The sequence below is a fragment of the Thunnus thynnus genome, chromosome 8 (genome assembly GCF_963924715.1).
Source record: "Thunnus thynnus chromosome 8, fThuThy2.1, whole genome shotgun sequence".
Taxonomy (NCBI): Eukaryota; Metazoa; Chordata; class Actinopteri; order Scombriformes; family Scombridae; genus Thunnus; species Thunnus thynnus.
Genome location: NC_089524.1, coordinates 19,975,017 through 19,992,105, shown reverse-complemented (window position 1 = coordinate 19,992,105; position 17,089 = coordinate 19,975,017). Strand labels below are relative to the sequence as shown.

General features: G+C 39.7%; 2 protein-coding genes across 10 annotated transcripts in view; one reads left to right on the top strand and one right to left on the bottom strand.

Annotated features, from left to right (window-relative positions):
• The window catches only part of elavl4 (ELAV like neuron-specific RNA binding protein 4), an 84,261-nt gene extending 75,500 nt beyond the window's left edge, over positions 1 to 8,761 (top strand). For 7 of the 8 annotated variants that reach the window (XM_067597041.1, XM_067597045.1, XM_067597039.1 and 4 more), the window contains 2 exons: positions 1,024 to 1,062; positions 4,124 to 8,761. In XM_067597041.1, coding sequence (XP_067453142.1) covers positions 1,024 to 1,062; positions 4,124 to 4,451 — 367 coding nt within the window. In that variant the 3' untranslated portion in view covers positions 4,452 to 8,761. The remainder of the gene's footprint in view (positions 1 to 1,023; positions 1,063 to 4,123) is intronic. The other variant, XM_067597040.1, reaches the window with a different exon arrangement.
• Positions 1 to 17,089, bottom strand: part of agbl4 (AGBL carboxypeptidase 4) — a 434,053-nt gene that overhangs the window by 377,915 nt on the left and 39,049 nt on the right. The window lies entirely within an intron of this gene.

The following is a 17,089-nucleotide window of genomic DNA, read 5'->3' as shown; positions in this document are numbered from 1 at the left end:
TGAAGCCCAGCTCACAAACACAGAGTCTCACACACATATACACACAGCCTGCTGGGTTCTTAAGCCACACACACACACACAGACACGCACAAACTGTAGTTTATCCTTGCTGACTGCAGTAGCTTTAGCTCACAGGTTTAAATTATTATGAAACCAGAACATTTCCCCAAACTAACCCTTTTAGGCAGAGGACACTCTCTAACACTCAGCCATTCCACCTGACCTGTTAGCACTTAACAGGTTGACCCCGACCATAAAGACAGACATTCACAATTTCATGGCTAGTTTAATGTTCAGTTGTGTTTTTGTTGGTCCACCTCATCGGAAACATACTAATCATCATCGCCTCTCTCGCTCACCATCATTCAAATGCCAAACCATTACACTGACAGAACTCTGGATCAGGGCATTTACCTCATTTCCTGTCATCTCAGGTGTTCTCTTAATTGAGGTAACACAAATTAAAAACCATAATTTATTGAAAGAAATTTTCATTATCTTCCATCTTTTAATGAACCATCAATGTGGTGGCATAAATTGTATGGATACCCACATGCAATTTTTTTTGCATGATTTGCCATTGCGCAGCACTATGGCTAGCCTAGCATTCTAGTATAGCCGAGTGCCATGCTATGCTCCAGTCCTGCCTCCATTAGTGCTCCATACGTGACCGTAATACTGAACTGTGACCAGTCCACTGCTGTAGTCTTGTATTGACAATAAAACGGTCACATTTATGGTAATAACAATGTGCTCTGGCATTAGCTAGTGCGGGGCTTTGCCGAACTAGGGCAGTGGCCGACTGAGCAAGTGACGACCATACTGATGGTACTGTAGATTCATTAACTATGATGATAGCATTTTCTGGTGGGGCTCCTCAGTGTAATGGGCCAACTATAGATGGGTTTGTTTGTTCTTGAGTGAGGAGGACCATGCAGTTCCTACAGGGACTTAACATTAGTTCCATTGAGTGAATCGACCATCTGCCCACCATTAACCCCAGAACCCTCCTTCTCTTTACAGGCTGGACAATTTGCTTAATATGGCCTATGGCGTAAAGAGGTAATTAAAAACTTCACCGAATGCCAGATGTCCATGTTGACTCAATGATTTTTCAATATCCTTTTTTCTGTTCTTTTTTCAGTTTATGTTTCCTTGTATTTTTGCAGTCACTTTGCGTTTGACAGTTTGTTCAAGGTCAATTGCATTTTTTGGTTCTTTGATTTGTTTGGTTTTTTCCTCGTCAGCTTGAGTTGGTTTCAAAACCCTACCAACCACTTAAGGTGTAAAAAACAGAAAACAGTCTTTGTTTTCAATGGTGATGAATTTGCTTTGTTTTGATTATGACAAGTGCTGGTGTTGTTTGAATTGTTTTGGGTTGTTTCTGTGTACAAAATGGATTTTGTTCTCTGGTGTAAAGCTCCTGATTTCTAGGTGTGTTTTTTTTCTACCGGATTCAGGTTCTCCTGCCTTGTCACTCTACAGCTATAGCTTTATCCTATCTTGGGAACAAAACTCTCTTTAGAGGCAAATTTTGAATCTATCACTTTGATTATAGAATAATATATTTTCCACATCCACTATCGACTACATACACAATCCTCCTGGTACAGTGGAAGCCATTACAAAATTATATATATAGCCTTAACTTCTTTTGGTGGCACTAGCTGTGATTAGATAGTGCTTAGCTTAGCTAGGACAAGGGATGAGGCTGGATGAACCTGGATCCCTGCTGGAAACAGGATATGTTGTTTCACTGCAGACAGCTCCAGCTTTGCTCGGCACTGCTCTGCTCGAATTCCTTCCTTTCGCCTCCATGTTTCATTTTGCTTTCTTGCTACCATACTGTAGGTGTTACATAACTCAGAGCAGCAGCCACTATGGTGAGAGATCTTTCATGTGCTGATGGTGGCATCTTGCATGTTGCAAGCACAGGGGACACCATCTGAAGTCAGCTTAGCTACTCAAACAGGAACAAGGTTTAGCTTAACAGAAATGTTCCTTTAAAAAACTTCCCTAAAAGCATTTTGACAGATTCAGGAATTCAGGACTAGTTACAGAATATCATATTGAAAGTGATGTGGAATTCACAGGTTTAACCTTAGCACCTCCAGTGTCCAATAAAGCACAGTGCCCTCATTCTGAGTCTTTACATAATTTTCTAAAGGTGAAAATAGTGCCTGATTCAGCTGTCCTGATTGCATAGTATGTCATCAAGTTAGAAGTGCTTTTCGGTGATCTCAGGTTATTATTTGAAAGGAAAGAAGAAAGGTGTTAAGAGCTGGAAATTGTTGGCTTTAGAAAGGACAGAATAGATATCTGGTCAGCTAACACTGTTGCTATGCAACCCCTGGTCTCGTCTGTAACATTGGTTAGTGTTTGGTCCCGCTCTGGTGGGTACGCTCGCATGCACGTTTACACACATGCACACACAGACAGGCACGTACACGCAGGCACACTCGTCTCCACAGCCTCACAGTGGCAGTGTTAGCTAGCCTCCGAACCGTCACCCTCGCACTTTCACAAACCCATACTAGAGCTTTTGCATACAAATCACAAGTTTTTTTTACAAGCCCAGCAGGAGAGGCCTGAATGCAGCTGAGCATGTTGGACTAGCCCTTGACGTGATGAGGCCTGTTCAGATTCCACCTGTTTGATGCTGGAGAAAATATTAAAATCGCCTCAACAAGACACTGAGGCCATGTAGAGATGACAGACAAAGGATTAGGAGCTGCTGCAACAACCCATGGTGAAAACAGAAAAAAGATATTATAATCTGTTTTGCCTTGTCTTAATGATACAGATATGTATGGTAGTATAATCTGTTTATTTTACACTCCTATGGTACTTAACACATTTAATCAAAAAAGTCAAATCACTGCAGTGAGCCCTTGCAGTCAATGATTCAACTACCCTAGTCCCTTGCATTAACATCCACAGTAACCACAATGGTCAGAAGCAGGCTGTGCATGACCAAAGTCATGCAGGAAGGTCGTAGTGATTGCTGGCCATATATAGTCGCTGGAGAGAGAGGGGTGGGGGCCCTGAACAGCAAGCAGCGCTATCGATCAGTGCCACGAGCTCTGAAATAGAACAGAACAGAACACCCTGCAGACTGCGGGTGGAGTGGGAGGAATACACTTTGTACCTTAATGCCACTGGGCTGTAAAGTGCTTCCATTTTCCATTTAGTTTGCTCCCTCTTCCCTCCCTCCCTTTCCTTAAGAAAGCAGCCTTCTCCGAGACAGCTGCAGCAAAGCGGAAATCTCAATTAAAGCACACCCAATAATGCCTATAGTCGTTTTTTGAAGAGAGGTGGCATAAGAAATGAACCTTTTTATCTCATTTACCTTTTATTTAAAAGTGGGGTATTTTTTTTCTCCTTTCCCTTTCCTTTGAGCGGAAAGGCAATTAAGTGAAGTCAACTGAGGATTCAAATCTCTTGCATCACAAGAAAAAGGAGAAGATTATGAGGCGAATGAGAACAGATTTAGCAGGCTGGTGCATGATCTTTGATGAATTTCTAGCAACGGTTTAATTCAACAACTTCCTGCAATTTAGCTCCTAAAGGAGCCACTCAAGGACACAAAGAGAAAAACCTTCGTCTGCATCTCCTTCAGCAGAAATATAGCCCAGCACGCAGCACTTTCGTCACTCCCGACAGGACGCCTTTCTGAATCGAGGAGCTCAGAGAGGATTTAGTAGTTATGCGGTCGCACATACAAACTCATGCATTTAGACATAAACATACATGCAAGTACGATAAACAGTCATACATATGAATTCTAATTCATCCGAATTGGCGTATTTGGCGTGGAGATCAGTGTGTTTGTGGTTCGATCCGAAAACTGTAAATATTCAACTGATTACATTTTTAAGCTTGTTATTTAGTATGGTGGTAGACAGTAGTGAGTCATGTAGGTGAGCGTCATGGCAAGCTTTCAGTGTTGTAAGGAGGATTTCATAGAAGATAGATTTTTCACAGGTTTATGGCCATTTCATGTACAGTAGATGCAGACACCATTTCACTATATGCCTTAACATGTTCTATTAAAACTTATCTGTTCTCTCTTCCCTTCTTTCTGCTCTCCCTCCATTTCCCCCCGCTCTGTCTCTTCTCTCAGGTTTTCTCCCATCACCATTGACAGCATGACCAGCCTGGTTGGCATGAACATCCCCGGGCACACCGGCACTGGCTGGTGCATCTTCGTGTACAACCTGTCCCCAGATTCAGATGAGAGCGTGCTCTGGCAGCTGTTTGGGCCGTTCGGCGCAGTCAACAATGTCAAGGTGATCCGTGACTTCAACACCAACAAGTGCAAAGGCTTCGGCTTCGTCACCATGACGAATTATGACGAGGCGGCCATGGCCATCGCCAGTCTCAACGGCTACAGGTTGGGCGACCGCGTCTTGCAAGTCTCCTTCAAGACTAACAAGACACACAAGTCCTGAACTTTAACAGGTAGAAGCAGTTGCCCCGCGACTCTGTCCAATCCAAAATTGCCCCCAACCCCCCCGCCCCCACCGCCATCCGTCCCTTAGCCCCTTCAGTCACTACCACTACCACCCTACTACAGCCATCCAACACAGCAAACTCAAACTCCAACCGGAACATAAAGCAACCAACAAACCATCAAACAAATTGAACTAGAAATGGCTTATATTATAACTTTGGACCTATAAGCCAATGTTGCCTAAGTATTACAAAAATGAAATGATGAAAATGTTCAGTTTTTGGAAGTTCCTGTGATAAAGCAGGCTTCTCTTTGTTGTATATTCTTTCTGTTTGTTGTGGTTGTTAAAATGATTTTTCTCTTCTGTGTAAACAGTAGCAAATCCCTGTATCCCCTTATTTCAGAGAAGAGAATGTCCTTTTTAGATTGAAACCTTTTCTCTGTCTTGATTCAGGATTTGTTTTTCTTTTGTAAATCCGGATCCACTGTCGTTAGTATTATATACCTCCCTGTCGGTGAAAGGGAGGGGGCTCTTTTTTTAAATTGGTGAATCATTCATTCATTTTTAGTGTGTATTAAAACTTCCCCTTATCGATTATAGCTGGGATTCCACAGTCCCTGTAACTCTGATGTAGAAAAAAAATGAATTTCTAACATTGTTTTTGTTTTGTATCGCAAACAAAACATAATGTCTTTCCTCACAGGGGTTCAGGGAGATGGGGTGAGGGAGGGGATGGGTTAGCTTTCCTGATGACACGTTCAGTAATTTAAGAAAAAATAACACTGTTGCCAAAGAGAAGATCTCTTTGCTTGAAAAAATGCGTTTAGAAAAAGATAAAAATAAAGAGAAAGAAGATCTATTTTTATAAATGATAATTAAAATAATAATTATTGAAGAATTTTTACAAGAATCTGGATTTGAAAAAAGAGAAAAATATTTTGACTGGCTAACTAGGGGGGGCCGGGGCGGGAGGGAGGGGGCACCACCTTGTCTTGTCGTTCTGCCGTGGTACTTTATAGGATCAAAGGTTGTTTGTTTTTTGGGGAGTCCAAGTTGGCAGTGATTTTGTAGATGGAAGGTTTTGTGAAAAGGGATGCAAACTGAGGCAGGTGATTTTGGTAATTTTTCACATATGTACTAGTGCGTAATTATTCAACAGCGATACCCAAAAGGGAAGGGAGAGGGGTCTTTCCCAGGCCTAACCATCCTTATAGTCCAGAGCCCAAAGCAAGAAGACCCTTTGTCCACTTATTTTCCTGTTTTTGTCATCAGTCAATATGGGATATCAGTAAATAGATATATACACATCTATCCATTTAGAGAGCATACTATACATTATATCATTTTCTTCGCTCTGCGTTTGTGAACTAACATTTGAAAAGAACTTCCTTTTAGCGATCAACAGTAGGTGCTATACTACATTATTCACATATCTTAAATATCCAAGTTTGTTGTTCTATGTGTTGTTTAAAGAAAAAAAATACTTCGATGTTGGCATTGAATTGAGCTGCTGTTCTTTGTTTAATATTTGTTTATTGTTGGCCCAAAAATCTGGTGAGACTATTTCTTTGCTGAATAACCAGATAAACAAATTTGGGCCTTGTAAGAATCACTGAACAAATTTTTATTTTGTATTTTTTTGTTTGGCTTGCTGACTTTTAGGTTACTTGCTGAGCGTGAAACGTTTGTCAAAACTTAATGATGATTAGCTAGTTCCGTTAGTCTAGATATTTGTTTCCTTAAAAAGGATCTATGACAACTGTGTCTTTATTTGCTGTGTACAAATAGATGATATATATATATATATAGTCTACATTTGTTTTACAATATCTACTGTACTATCTGAGTTGTCACTGTTCTTTTGTTTGAGCTTGTCTTTTTCATATGACAACTTATTATGAAGTGGTGGTTCAGTTACTTAGAAAAACTTGTGAGGAAACTGTTCAATTGTTGTCATGTTGCTTGTGGAGAAAAAAAAAGATTTGGATTAACTTTCAGTTACCTACCGCGGCAAAAGAAACCGAACAAAAAGCTTAGAATATAACTGTATTTGTTTAGCAGTTTATTTACTTATCTATTTTTTAAACTATTTATTTTTCTATTTATTTCTATTTATTATATATTTATTAACTAATTAATTTATCTGTGTATTTATGTATTTATTTGTTTCATTGTCTGTGTATTTGCGTGATTCTGGTACAGGGAGGGGGGCGTTTCTGAGCAAAAGGGAACAAAGCGACTAGTGGAGAGGCTCTTCCAGTAGTCCACTGCACTGAGAGAACTTTTAGTACGTTTGTGCTTTGTACCAATATATCAAAATTACAATATAAAAAAATCTAAAAGTCAAGAAAACTGAAAAAAATGTCTGGAGGGTTGGGGGACGCTCTTCCCTTATTACTAGAAACAGTTACTCGCTATGCATAACCTAGTTAATAGTTAAATTTGCTATTGCTTTTTTCTTGTCTTGTTAAAATGAAATCTTTAGATCTTTTTCAATAAAGTTTAGTCTTAATAGAATGTTATAAACAGTCGTTCTGGTTCAATATAACCTGTGATAAGTTTGTGTAGTTCTAAAAAGCCACTCCGTCCACACCCTCCCTCCACTTACTACCGCTTTGTGATGAAACCTTATGCAAAAATGTGGGTCTGAAAGCATAGTTTTCAGTTTTCAGTAAACATTTTATATAACATTCAGCTCTTGGAGGCTTGGGCAGATACATTTTAAAAAGGAGCAAATGCCCATTGTTGTTTGAGGGTCATTCATTGCACTGGACTAAATTGGTCAAAATCACTTAAGAGTCAAAACTTATTTTTAAAAATATACATCATGTTTTCAAATGACATACCAACAAATCTTTAAAAATGAGAAATTGTTACCATTGCACACCAACTGTTATTTACAGCAGTTGTTGCTATACTTAAGAAGTACTCTGGAGGTATGAAAAGGGACTGTACCGATTCTATATTTTATATACTCTAATATGATATATATTATATATTTTGAATGGTGAAAGGTAAGGGAATGGTTCCAGAAGTATAAATATACGGAATTGGATTTTTTTGTTTGTTGTTAAGACTTGAAAACATGAAGGAGGTGTGTGTAGAGCATTTTAAACACTCAGACGCATGCTCGCATAAGTACATCCTCTCTCTCTCACACCTCAGTCATCTGATAGGCCGGGTCATCTGACATCATCACCATTAACCAGTCATCATCTGCGCCATCCAGTCACATAGTGTTCTAACGTCATAACGGCAACAAACCAACCAACCCAACCAGACCCCTTCATGCTCCCCGCCGCCGACGGGAGCTTGAATTATGCAACGACCCCAGTAGAATGTTGTTCTGATGTGTGAACTAATTTCCTACACTGTATGACTTTTGAACTCTTACGATGCGTGCCTGTGTTCCGCCTAGACCCTGTGTGCACATGTGTGTGTGCGCGCATGTGTGCATGTTCGTATGCATGTTCCTTTATGTAGTTGTGTGCGTGTTGTGTGTGTCCTCATAAGTTTGTTAGTGCGGAGTACATCCATATGTGCGTATGTACAATATATACATATGTTAAGTGTTTGTGATTACGTGTGTGTGCGTGATTGTGCATTTGGGTCTGTTCAGTGCACATATATACAAATGTATATGTGTCTCCCTGGGTGCATGTGCGCGCGCGTGTGTGACAGATAGCATGTGCGATTGTTCAAAATGTGTGTGTGTGTGTGTGTGTGAATGTGTGTGTGTGTGAATGTGTGTGCATGTCAGGGTGTTTGAAACATGGGGCTGCGTCACCTCGCTCTATGCCCAACCCCTATGGCTCACACCATCCCCTGTAGCGCCTTATAGTGGCAGCCTGCCAGTAGGAACAACGCAGCCAGTAGTGGAGGAGGGAAGGTGAACAGAGGAACTAGGCTCTTCTTGTCAGTTTTCATTTTCCTCCTGAGACGTGTTTGTTTACTATCTGAAAAATCTATAAACGAAATCTTTAAAGACAAAAAAGACGAAAAAATGTTCACAGGGCCCCATGACCGCGGCTCTCTCTACTCTCTCCTGCTTATGTTATTACTTAACAATTATCAATGATGATTATTATGATTATTATTGCTATTATTCTTAGTATTCTTATTCTTATTATTAATCCAATTACTGCGATGAATGACTTCATGTTATCCTTGCTAGTTTAGGTCATTTCTGAAACTGGAAACAAAATAAAAATCTTGCTGTAAATGTTTGTTTTTTCTTTTTCATAAAACTGTTGTGTTTGAATTATTTGTACTTTTGAATGTTGGGACAATAAAATGAGGTGTTAAGAGCTTGGATGTTTCTTGTCGTGATGGATGAAACATTCACTTATTTCACACTGTACACTGCATATTATAAAGGACGTCTTCCTGATAAGTTTAAACTCTTTCTCTAAGTTGTTTGCTTTTCTTTATCTATGTAGCTGTTCTTTTCTATCGGTTAGATGATAAGGGAAATCAAGTACTGGTAATATGTTGTGCACACCTTGCACTGCAACGATTTGTCAATTAAGTGACTAGGTGAGTGACAGAAAATCAATCAACAATCTGGACTTTATCTGAATTTACTGAGGAAAGATTTCAAACATTTGCTGGTTTCAACTTCTCAAATGTAAGAATTTGCTTTGTTTTATATTATTGAACACTGAATATCTGGATTTTAGGTTTGTCAGACAAATCGTCGACAAATCATTTTGGACCCTTGAAATATTGATCAGTTTATTAAAAAATAAGACACAAATAAACAAACTGATCATTAGTTGCAACAGAAAAACTGTCTGTATACTGGTTCTCTGTCTTTTTAACATGAGACAAAAGATCTCAAAGTACAACAGAATAAAACTGTGGCATCAAATCACACATCTAATGTGCATTCACTGTGACCTTTCAGCTACTGAGGAACAGTCACGACTGAAGCTTACTGACGCAGTGCTGATCTCAGTCAGCCCTCTGAGGTGCAGCTATAGGGTGGGAGGGACCACACTTTCCGAAACCTTTGGGGCACAGAGCTACTTCTTAAAGAGTAGAAATACTGTCAAGTATTGGTGATATGTGCTTTTTTTTTTCCTGATTTTTGTGCTTCATAAAAGAAAATGTAGTCAGTCAAGTCCAAAAAAAAAAAAAAAAAAAACCTGAAGCAAACGGACAGAGAAAGAAAGAAGTCATTAGAGGCGGAAGAAATGCCACTGCAAGCATCACTGCTGCAGGCCACATCTCCTCATCAATATCAATGTTCAGCAATGAAATTACTCCGTAATGTCCCGTGATGTGAGCCCGGCTTTACACCTTTATAATCAAAATCACACCGGAGAGCATTACAGAGGTTGGAGAGGAGATGATGGTTGTTAGAGTGTGATATGTCCAGCCACTCTTGTCTTTCCTCTCCTGTTGTTAGAAACTTAATGATCCCTCACTCTCATCAAGGCTAAAGTAGATGGAGAGAACCTTAGTCATTGTGTGCTCTCGAGTCCCCTTTGAACCATCTTCTTGGGGGTTTAAAGGCATAGCAACAGTACAGCACCAATAAACAACTGTTGATTTCAACTTTCAAATGTTAATAGAAGTTACGCTGTACTGTGACTCAGACATGAGTCAAACAAAACGCAGCATGAAATCCACACAAAATATCTGACGCAGACAAGATGTTTAAATTCCAAAGGAAGCGCTCTTGTTAAAGAGAGTTGCTGCGTTTAATATGGCTGAGTTCTCACCATATTCTGTCACCAGGTGCAACCATATGATACTGCCTCTCAGTTTCTATATAAACCACTTTTCATCTGCCTGGGTGAGAGCTGATCACACTCACTCCATGGTGTGAATGTCAGCATCCTGCCGCGCTGTGATGTAGAAGGCAGTTCTGCCAAATGACAAGCATGAGTCTCACAGTCGGAAGCATATTATTTCATAAGGAGCTACTTGTCTTTGACAAATCTTCCGTAGTCAAATCTCTGCAGTGGGGGAGCTGTTGTTGCCCTCTAGCTCTCCTTGGTACATACTCTGACATTAATGGGATACCTCTACTCACTCCTTTGTCCGCTTTAGAGATTTCACACAGCCTAATCAAAAGACACTCAACTTCACTGCATGTTATTTATTAACTGAGTGCTCGGTCCACTTTTTATTCCATTTAGGCATTAACACACTGATCAGACTGATAGAAACTTTAATTATTAAGTTTGTTTTATGTTATGTGGCTGCGTATAATGTTTACTTAGTCTTTGAAACCAAATTTCAATCGTGACAAAGAGTATTATCTTCTTACAATAACTGATTACTGCACACTACTGTAGGCATTTCCAGCCGGCACAATTTTGGCAACTGAGATTACAGCAGCCTTGTTTCCTCCAGTCTTCCCTAAAGTCTCTTTCACTTCGTCTTGGTGAGTTCACTACAACAGCTGTGATAGTGTTACGACAATGGCCGTAATTAAGCCTTTTGGCGTTGCATTATTCCCGTCATGTAACTATGAGAGCTCTTGTATTGGCAGTTATTTTTAAAAACATTTCAACTGCAGTTTCAGTTGAAAATAAATTATTTCTGTGTGGCACATCATCTTTATCTGTATTCGTAGAGAATCTCAAAGAACACCCCATATATTCAGGTCAAGTCCTCAAGTATTCTTGTTCTAACTGAAAAGGATAACATGCACACAACTCCCATAAGAGGCATCATTTTTCTGTGAATTTTAAACAGCTTAACTGTAAAATGGACAACTCCTCCCCTGTTGACCTCTGTTTGAAAAACTCTCTGAGGAACTCTACAGGATGTCGTAATATTTTTACAGAGTGAATCTGATGCAGTAGTTGAATTACTTTTTCTATAAAGGTGGGGGAAATTATAAGCATGCTCTTGGTTCTGTTTCTTTTTTTGTTGCTGATCAGCTCATAATAAATATAATTTTTAGAGCTATACATGAAAACAAAACAAAAAATCGGTTTACTTTGATGACTTTACATTAAAACCGTTGCTTGTCACAACACTGTTATTGTTTGCTGTGACAGTGGAGCACAGTTTTGATGATAATTACAAGCTTATGTTTCTTTTTCATGCAGGTTTTTTCTTTAGTTAACATTTGTAGCCACTGTTAAATATTATTATTAAATATCAGATCCTGCAGCTGATGCTTTGAACCTTTTCACCACTTTTATTTCCAGACCTTAAAATAACTCATTAACACTTTTGTTTGGCACTCCTATCATCATGATGATTACCATCCACAACTGACAAATTAACATGAGAAAAATATAAAACTAACAACCAGTTTAATGGAATAATGGGAAATGGGAGCAACAACAACCAAGAGTGTGCTATGAAATCTTAAATGAAGGTGAGTGAACTTGCTACTCTGAGCTGAGCTTCCCTGTCTAGAATCAGGAGATTCTCCCTTGGTTGATTATAACTCACAACACAGGATTTTCTTCCTCAGACTAGGAACAATTTCTTGCCCATTAAAGTTGTTTCAACCCTGGAGGTCACATGATGCCAATCAAATGCATACCAGATTTATGGAAGTATCTTAGTGCCAAGTTTTTGACATGATTTGTATGAACGGTGATGGCTCTGTCAATGTTGGTACTTCCTTGGAGAGCAAGTGACAGTCACAAGGGCCTGATAAGCAGTGGATCCCATTCAGGAAGTCTTAGTCCCCTGGGGGCTCTGCTTGCAATCTGCTTGCCTGTGAAGTCTTTTAATTTCAGTGCAATATTTCCAGCACCACGTTCACACTGTTCTTGCCGAGGGGCAGCATTTTCTTGTACACACAATCTGTCGCTGTGTTGTGACGCATGTCATGGCATCACAGCACGACTCACCGGACGTGAATGAGATTCTCAGCTATGGCTGACCAGGGTGGGAACCACATACGGAATTTAAGAGGCAAACCGATGCAAGAAAAGAGCTGAGACTCCAATCCCTGCCCTGTTTGTGATAATGAATGTCTGAACAGCAAAGACGTTCGCTTGTAATTTTTTCCTCTATGTAGGTGTTCTGCTGTGCATAGCTGAAAAGAGCGACTCATTCTCGGCCATGCTCTCAACTCGAGCGCCGAGGAAGAGCTGCAGCAGGGCGCTTGCCAAAGTCACGTCGATCAAGGGGTGTTTGTGTCACTGCAGTGAAAGCGCTGCCACACCCCTGCTGTGGTCTATCCTGCTGTAAGACATCACTGAAAAGGTCAAGTAGAGTTCAAGATTTATTATAAAGTGTTCAGTTATCATCTTTGACTTTAAATTATGATGATAGGTATGTATGCTGCGATGTTTAGATGAGAAATTTATGGTATATTTGTATTTTATCTTACGTTTCTACATATTTTCGGCTGCTGTGTGTCCACAGTGTAGTGGCTATGTTGGTCTCTTTTCCCTGTTTGTCAGAGGTGCCACTCCTGACCATAATAAGTTTACTTCTTAATGTGTAAATAACAATTTTATTTATTCTTTATTATTATGTACAACAGTAGGTCACTCACTCAGCTGCTATTATTGATTTACATATTTGCCTGAAACTAAGGCATATTGTATGAACTGTTGTACTTCATTGGTTCTTTCTTGCGAGTTAATTAGCATAATTATGTGGTCAGTGTATTGTTACCGTTAGCCTTAAACTCTTGCAATGTGTATTAACATACGCAGACATTTTCAGGGTTTATATAATTTATTTAAATGTATTCCTGCCTTAACTATGGAAACTGTTCATTAGTGATTTAATGACACTGAGGTAAAGATAATGTATCTTAAAGCTCTGAGGTACTGTACTGTAGGTTAATTGCTGAATGTGGTTAGCCGACCTTTATACTGGTTGTTGCACACTGTTTACAGTGACAGTGCCCTGTGAAGAGAGGTGATAGAGACAGAGCTAAAGAAGGCAGCTGAAGGGAGAACTTCTTTCTGATGCAGCAACCAGTTAACAGCTGCATCATAATGAAATATCTACAAACCATGTTGATACACAATATATCAGATATATATTTTTATCACAATATCTTCTGTTAGTTAGAAGGACAGTGAAACTTAATTTAATCTGCATATGTGATCCGTTTTTTAATTACATTATGTGTATGCTGAATGATTTTGTTAGTCAAAGTGGGCTGTTTGTGTGTGTAAGACGAAACAAGACAAAATTAAAGATATGAGCTGTAATCATATCATAGTAATTTAAAATATTAAGTTGCAGAATGTTTGACAATTGTAAGAATGAAGACTGAATACCAATTTAACAGACAAATATTCTAATATTTCAGGCCAGCCTCACTTACTCTCCTCATTTGCATGCGCAAAACGGCGATGTCAAATTAACTAAGCTGTTTTGTACATTATGCAGCAGAGACAAACAGGACAGGACTTCATCCGCTGATGACTGGACCAGCAGATGGTGTGTAAATAATGTACACGGTCTTGTGGGAACATCTAAGACTGTCTCAGTTTGGTTTGATGCACATGCCTCTGCTCCCTCACACAAAGTGACCCCTGTGGTAAAGATGTGTTCATTGGAACCAAGAAGTGAGATGATCCAAGGACGGATTTACAGTGCAGCACATAGTAAATGTTTGCATGACATTATTTTTTTATCCTTCCACACACTTACAAAAACTGCAAACATCTCACATCTATCATTATTAAGTTTATTTCAGTTTTAGTTTTTTCACAAACCCCTGTTTTTATTTTTTTTTACTTCAGTTTTACATTGTTTTGTTGTTTTATTGACATGATAACATCTGGTGAAGAAATTCTCTTTTTACTCGCCTTGTTCCAAAGGGAACTCAGGGAACAGACTCACAGTAGCAGAACAGCACTCCTGCCGCCTGGAGCTGGTGGGGATTCAATGTCTTTCTCAAGTGCACTTCATCTGGGTAGATTCTTGTCATCACGAGGGCATTCTCCTGTCACAGCGTGGTTTCCCAATAAAGCAAACTGCCAGGACAGATACTGGAGGTGGTAATGACATCCTCAACTCTCTCCTACTCGTGTTCTCTCTCTTTTCCCCCCACTAAGCAGACACTACCTGCCTACCAAACAACATAGCCACAGTGGATGGGCTTTCATGTTTGACTATGAGTTTTGGCCGTGACAAACAGCTTTAATAAAGACAGTGACAAGCAGCTTTCACAGTTTAGATATCTGTGGAAAAAATACAATAAATTCCAGATCAGTAATGATGAATGCGATTTCTGGCAGAGTGCAAATACAAATGCATTGTTTGCTGGGAGTTTGTTGATTATTCTGGCAAATGCAGTGTTGTTTTTTCGTAACAATGATGGCTGATAATGGTGGCGATGGCAGAGGCTGCAAAAATTAGATGATGACACATTGGCCACTTTTCTGAGGCAAGAGGAGCCATATTGTCTTCAGCAGAGACAGTGATTGGCAAACAGGCTGAAATTACACTTGATAGCAGGCTTGCTGAGTGTAAAGCAGACAAAAGAACATAAAGAGCAAAGTGTAATAAGAAAGAACTGGATACTATTGATTCTGATTTATATGTATTTCTACGCAAAGGGATGTGCCAACAATAGTGAATCTGGTGACTCAGGTCACTGCACTTATGCCTCTTTGGATGAAGTGCCTATCCAGACCAAATAAATAAACATCATAATTAGTATTAGCATTATTGTTGTTACAGCTGGTGTCATTGTTATAGCGTAAAGAAAACCTGTTAATCTCCTGTTCAACAATCACTGACGTCATCTTTACCGTCAGCTTTCATTTCAGTTGAGAAGGAATGCCATCATCATGCAGGTGATTTACTCAGCAGTCTTGACTGCATATTTACACGCAACTGAGAAGATAGTGTGTGGCTGTTTTGGTCTTAAATTAAATCTTAAATGATGATGATGATGATGTTTATTAATGTAAAGTATTGGATAATGTTCTTGGTTGAGTAAAATGCATTGTTTCACCATGAACATACAGTGCTTATGGTTTTTTCATAGAGCTATTATGAAGCAAGAAACAGGTAAAAGAAAATTAAAATATCACCAATTTATAATTTCCTTAGCTGTAGCCTTATTGATAGATGAGATGAGATGTGTAAGGATCTGGACATCCCAACTCGGTAAAGGTTAGGAAAAGATAGTCACCTGGGTTAAATATCAAGCAAAATTTAAACAAAACCATTATCTTTCTCTAACCTCAAACAACATGTTTTAGTAACTCAATCGTAGTCTTGCATAGCCAGACCCATTTCCATACTTCATATTAGCGCTGTGCCAGCGCTGGAGAAAGGTCTGGCTGAACCCATTATCATTCTGCTATAGGGGGAAAAAAAAGCTAAAGCTTGTTTAGATTTCTTTCTACACCAATCACAATTGTCTTGGGCGATGCTAAGCCCAGGATGCAGCGATGGTGCCCTAGTAAAATAGTGTCAGGGGGGAAGTTGTTTTTGTGAAACATTTGCACGAGGGGAGGTGAGCCCTGGCATTAAAATGGCTAAATCCCCACAAAATAAAAATGCCACATAAAACAGTATAAGACGTATGTCTTACTTTACTGATTAAAAAGACAAACACAACTTGATCATCAGTGCCCCAGAAGTGAAACCTGTCTATACCTCAGCTCTGGAGGAGCACTCTGGACTCGTTAAAATCACAGATGATTTAATAGCTGTATGTAGCTCTTGCAGAACGTTATTAAACCGATATCACAGAAGCTGGAGTGAAGTGGAACGGATCAGTACATCGGTCAAGTCAATGTCACTGGTGCATGCTGTGACAAAGACCTGTGCTTTGTAGGCCCACTACCCACTCAGACCAACTCCCTATGACTTCTATGCAGTACGGGAACATAGCATTTCCTGGACTAGAAAAACATTTCCAGCTAACGTAATCAAGGCAGGAATTAGATTTCCTTCAAAATGCATTTAGCAAAACAGTTAAGAAGCATATAAAGAGGCCATTGTTCTAAGCTGGAGTTTGTACAACCAAAACGAGAATGTGTCCGCATTCTTTTAAGTCAAGCATCTACCACCATTACTGTACCTCGTCACCAGTTTTCATTGATGGAGTTTCTAGAGCTGCTCTTTGCTGTTTGTAATTGAATCACAGCACCTGTACCTGCTCAGATTCTGTATGTGTGTTGCTCCTCATGACTAGACCTGCCTGTGGTTGCCGTGTCTCTTTCAAACTGTTTCACCAGCCCTGCCTGGATGTTTGGTTTTGGCATTGGTAACGGTGCGCACTTCTATGGCAAGCACAGTGGTGTTATTTGTTGCTACGACGCTGATGGCTGTGATGATGGTGGCGGTGACAGTGAGAGCGGTATTGGCTAGCAGAAGCAGCAGGCATCAGATCCCCTCCTGTTTGTTCAGAGAGACACACAGCAAAGCTTTGCTGTGTTCAACCCAAGGCTGCAAACCCCCAGTAAAACCAAAACACTGGCACTGGTTAGAGCACATATTGTTGTCATGCCATTTTCCAAATTCATGCCCGTCTGCCTGAATGTTTGTCTGTGCATCTGTCTTACTGTCAGGCTGGCGTCTATTTATTTGCCTGTCTCTTTGAGTGTCATTATTTTGTGCTCATGTATTTGAAGGCTTTTGCAAATATAAAATTGACTTTTCTGTCGTTATTACCAAAGATGTGTTTATACATTAAGACAAACTCTCTGTACTCGTTTCCACATGCATACATG